Source organism: Limulus polyphemus, unplaced genomic scaffold (genome assembly GCF_000517525.1).
Source record: "Limulus polyphemus unplaced genomic scaffold, Limulus_polyphemus-2.1.2 Scaffold4721, whole genome shotgun sequence".
Taxonomy (NCBI): domain Eukaryota; kingdom Metazoa; phylum Arthropoda; class Merostomata; order Xiphosura; family Limulidae; genus Limulus; species Limulus polyphemus.
In genome coordinates, this window is record NW_013670331.1 from 59,582 (window position 1) to 61,358 (window position 1,777).

The 1,777-nt window shown below is 35.1% G+C and overlaps 1 protein-coding gene across 1 annotated transcript in view; it reads left to right on the top strand.

The window, feature by feature from the left end:
• Positions 1–1,777, top strand: part of LOC111088913 — a gene marked incomplete at its 5' end in the record, with an annotated part of 68,226 nt that overhangs the window by 57,780 nt on the left and 8,669 nt on the right. The window contains one exon of the mRNA XM_022400212.1: positions 749–1,014. Coding sequence (XP_022255920.1) covers positions 749–1,014 — 266 coding nt within the window. The remainder of the gene's footprint in view (positions 1–748; positions 1,015–1,777) is intronic.

Sequence of the window (1,777 nt, forward strand, 5' to 3'; positions counted from 1 at the left end):
TTTCATTACATCAGATGTCTTCCTAACTGGCTTGTCTTACACTGCTCCTGTCTCATTATATCAGATGTCTTCCTAACTGGCTTGTCTTACACTGCTCTTGTTTAATTACATCAGATGTCTTCCTAACTGGCTTGTCTTACACTGCTCCTGTCTCATTATATCAGATGTCTTCCTAACTGGCTTGTCTTACACTGCTCTTGTTTAATTACATCAGATGTCTTCCTAACTGGCTTGTCTTACACTGCTCTTGTCTCATTATATCAGATGTCTTCCTAACTGGCTTGTCTTACACTGCTCTTGTTTAATTACATCAGATGTCTTCCTAACTGGTTTGTCTTACACTGCTCCTGTCTCATTATATCAGATGCCTCCCTAACTGGCTTGTCTTATACTGCTCTTGTCTCATTACGTCAGATACCTCCTTAACTGGTTTGTCTCATGCTGTTCTTATGTCACTTAACTATTAATGTAGTTTTTTAAAGAAATAGTGTATTTTAGTTTTATTAAATTTTCTTAAATACTTAACACTTCACGGCATATTATGAATGAAATGGTTTATCTTTCACGATAATATTTAAAATGAGGTATTTTTTTCTTGAAGCACTAACAAGAACTTTTAATCGCTATAACACAAACTATGAAATCGACCAGTAATGGACAGACTAACAGCAAAAAAAAAATCCTTTGGAACTTTAACTTGTGTTAGTTTTTGTCACATATTAATTTACTTCCTATTATTCTCCATTAGAGCCATTTTAGGGGATATCAAAACAACAACTTTACCATCAACAACGGCTGAATCAACCACTACAGATGTACCAACAGTGTCACTTGAACCCACTACCACGATAGTTCCTTTTAGACTGATCCTTCCTATTCTGATAAAGCTGAACCACAGCTATAATACTCTCGTGGAAGGGAGAGAAAGTGCTTTTATTGACAATATATCCAAACAATTGGCTACATATGTTGGAACGTCAACCAGAAGAATGCAAGACACAGTAGTTTGGTCAGGTAAGCGTTTAAGTAAAGTGTATCTCTGAGACTAAACACTATCTTTTAGTCCAAAATGGACCTTATGTTTAATAATCCATACCCATTTCTAAATAAAAAGACTATTCAAATAATTTGGTGAAAATGATGTTACTTTTTTCCACATTATAGTGAATTGTCTTCAGTTTTATATTTGAATTTGTATAAAAAATGTTTCTACGCCCACCTCATAGAGAAACACATAACAATTTCATAAATTCAATAAATACGATTTAGGCAAAAGAAAACAAAGATCGTATGTGCGTGTGTTTGAAGGGTTATATGGTAGTTAATTTTCAGCGTTAACAGAATGAAACAAAAAGTTGACTTACGAAAAGTGTTTGTTTGTTTTTTGTTTGTTTTTAAGTAAAGCACAAAGCTACACAATGGGCTATCTGTGCCCGGCCCGCCACGGGTAACGAAACCCGGATTCTGGCGTTGTAAGTCAGCAGACATACCGCTGTGCTACTGGGGGGCACGAAAAGTGTTTATACGGCATTGAAATATCTGATTGTTCATGAAAATAAAAGTTGCCCTGAAAAAGAAAGATTTCAGATTTAAAATCATCCAGTTTTATTCAATGACGATTGACTCTGTACAGTACGTACGTATTGTGCCTTCGTATTAAAATATAATGAATACACTGTCCGCTAGAAACCTATACATAAAAAGATAAGTCAGTGACACCAAATACGAATCAGTTTTCTGACCTCATGGATGTTTTTGTTTTGAATTTCACGCAAAG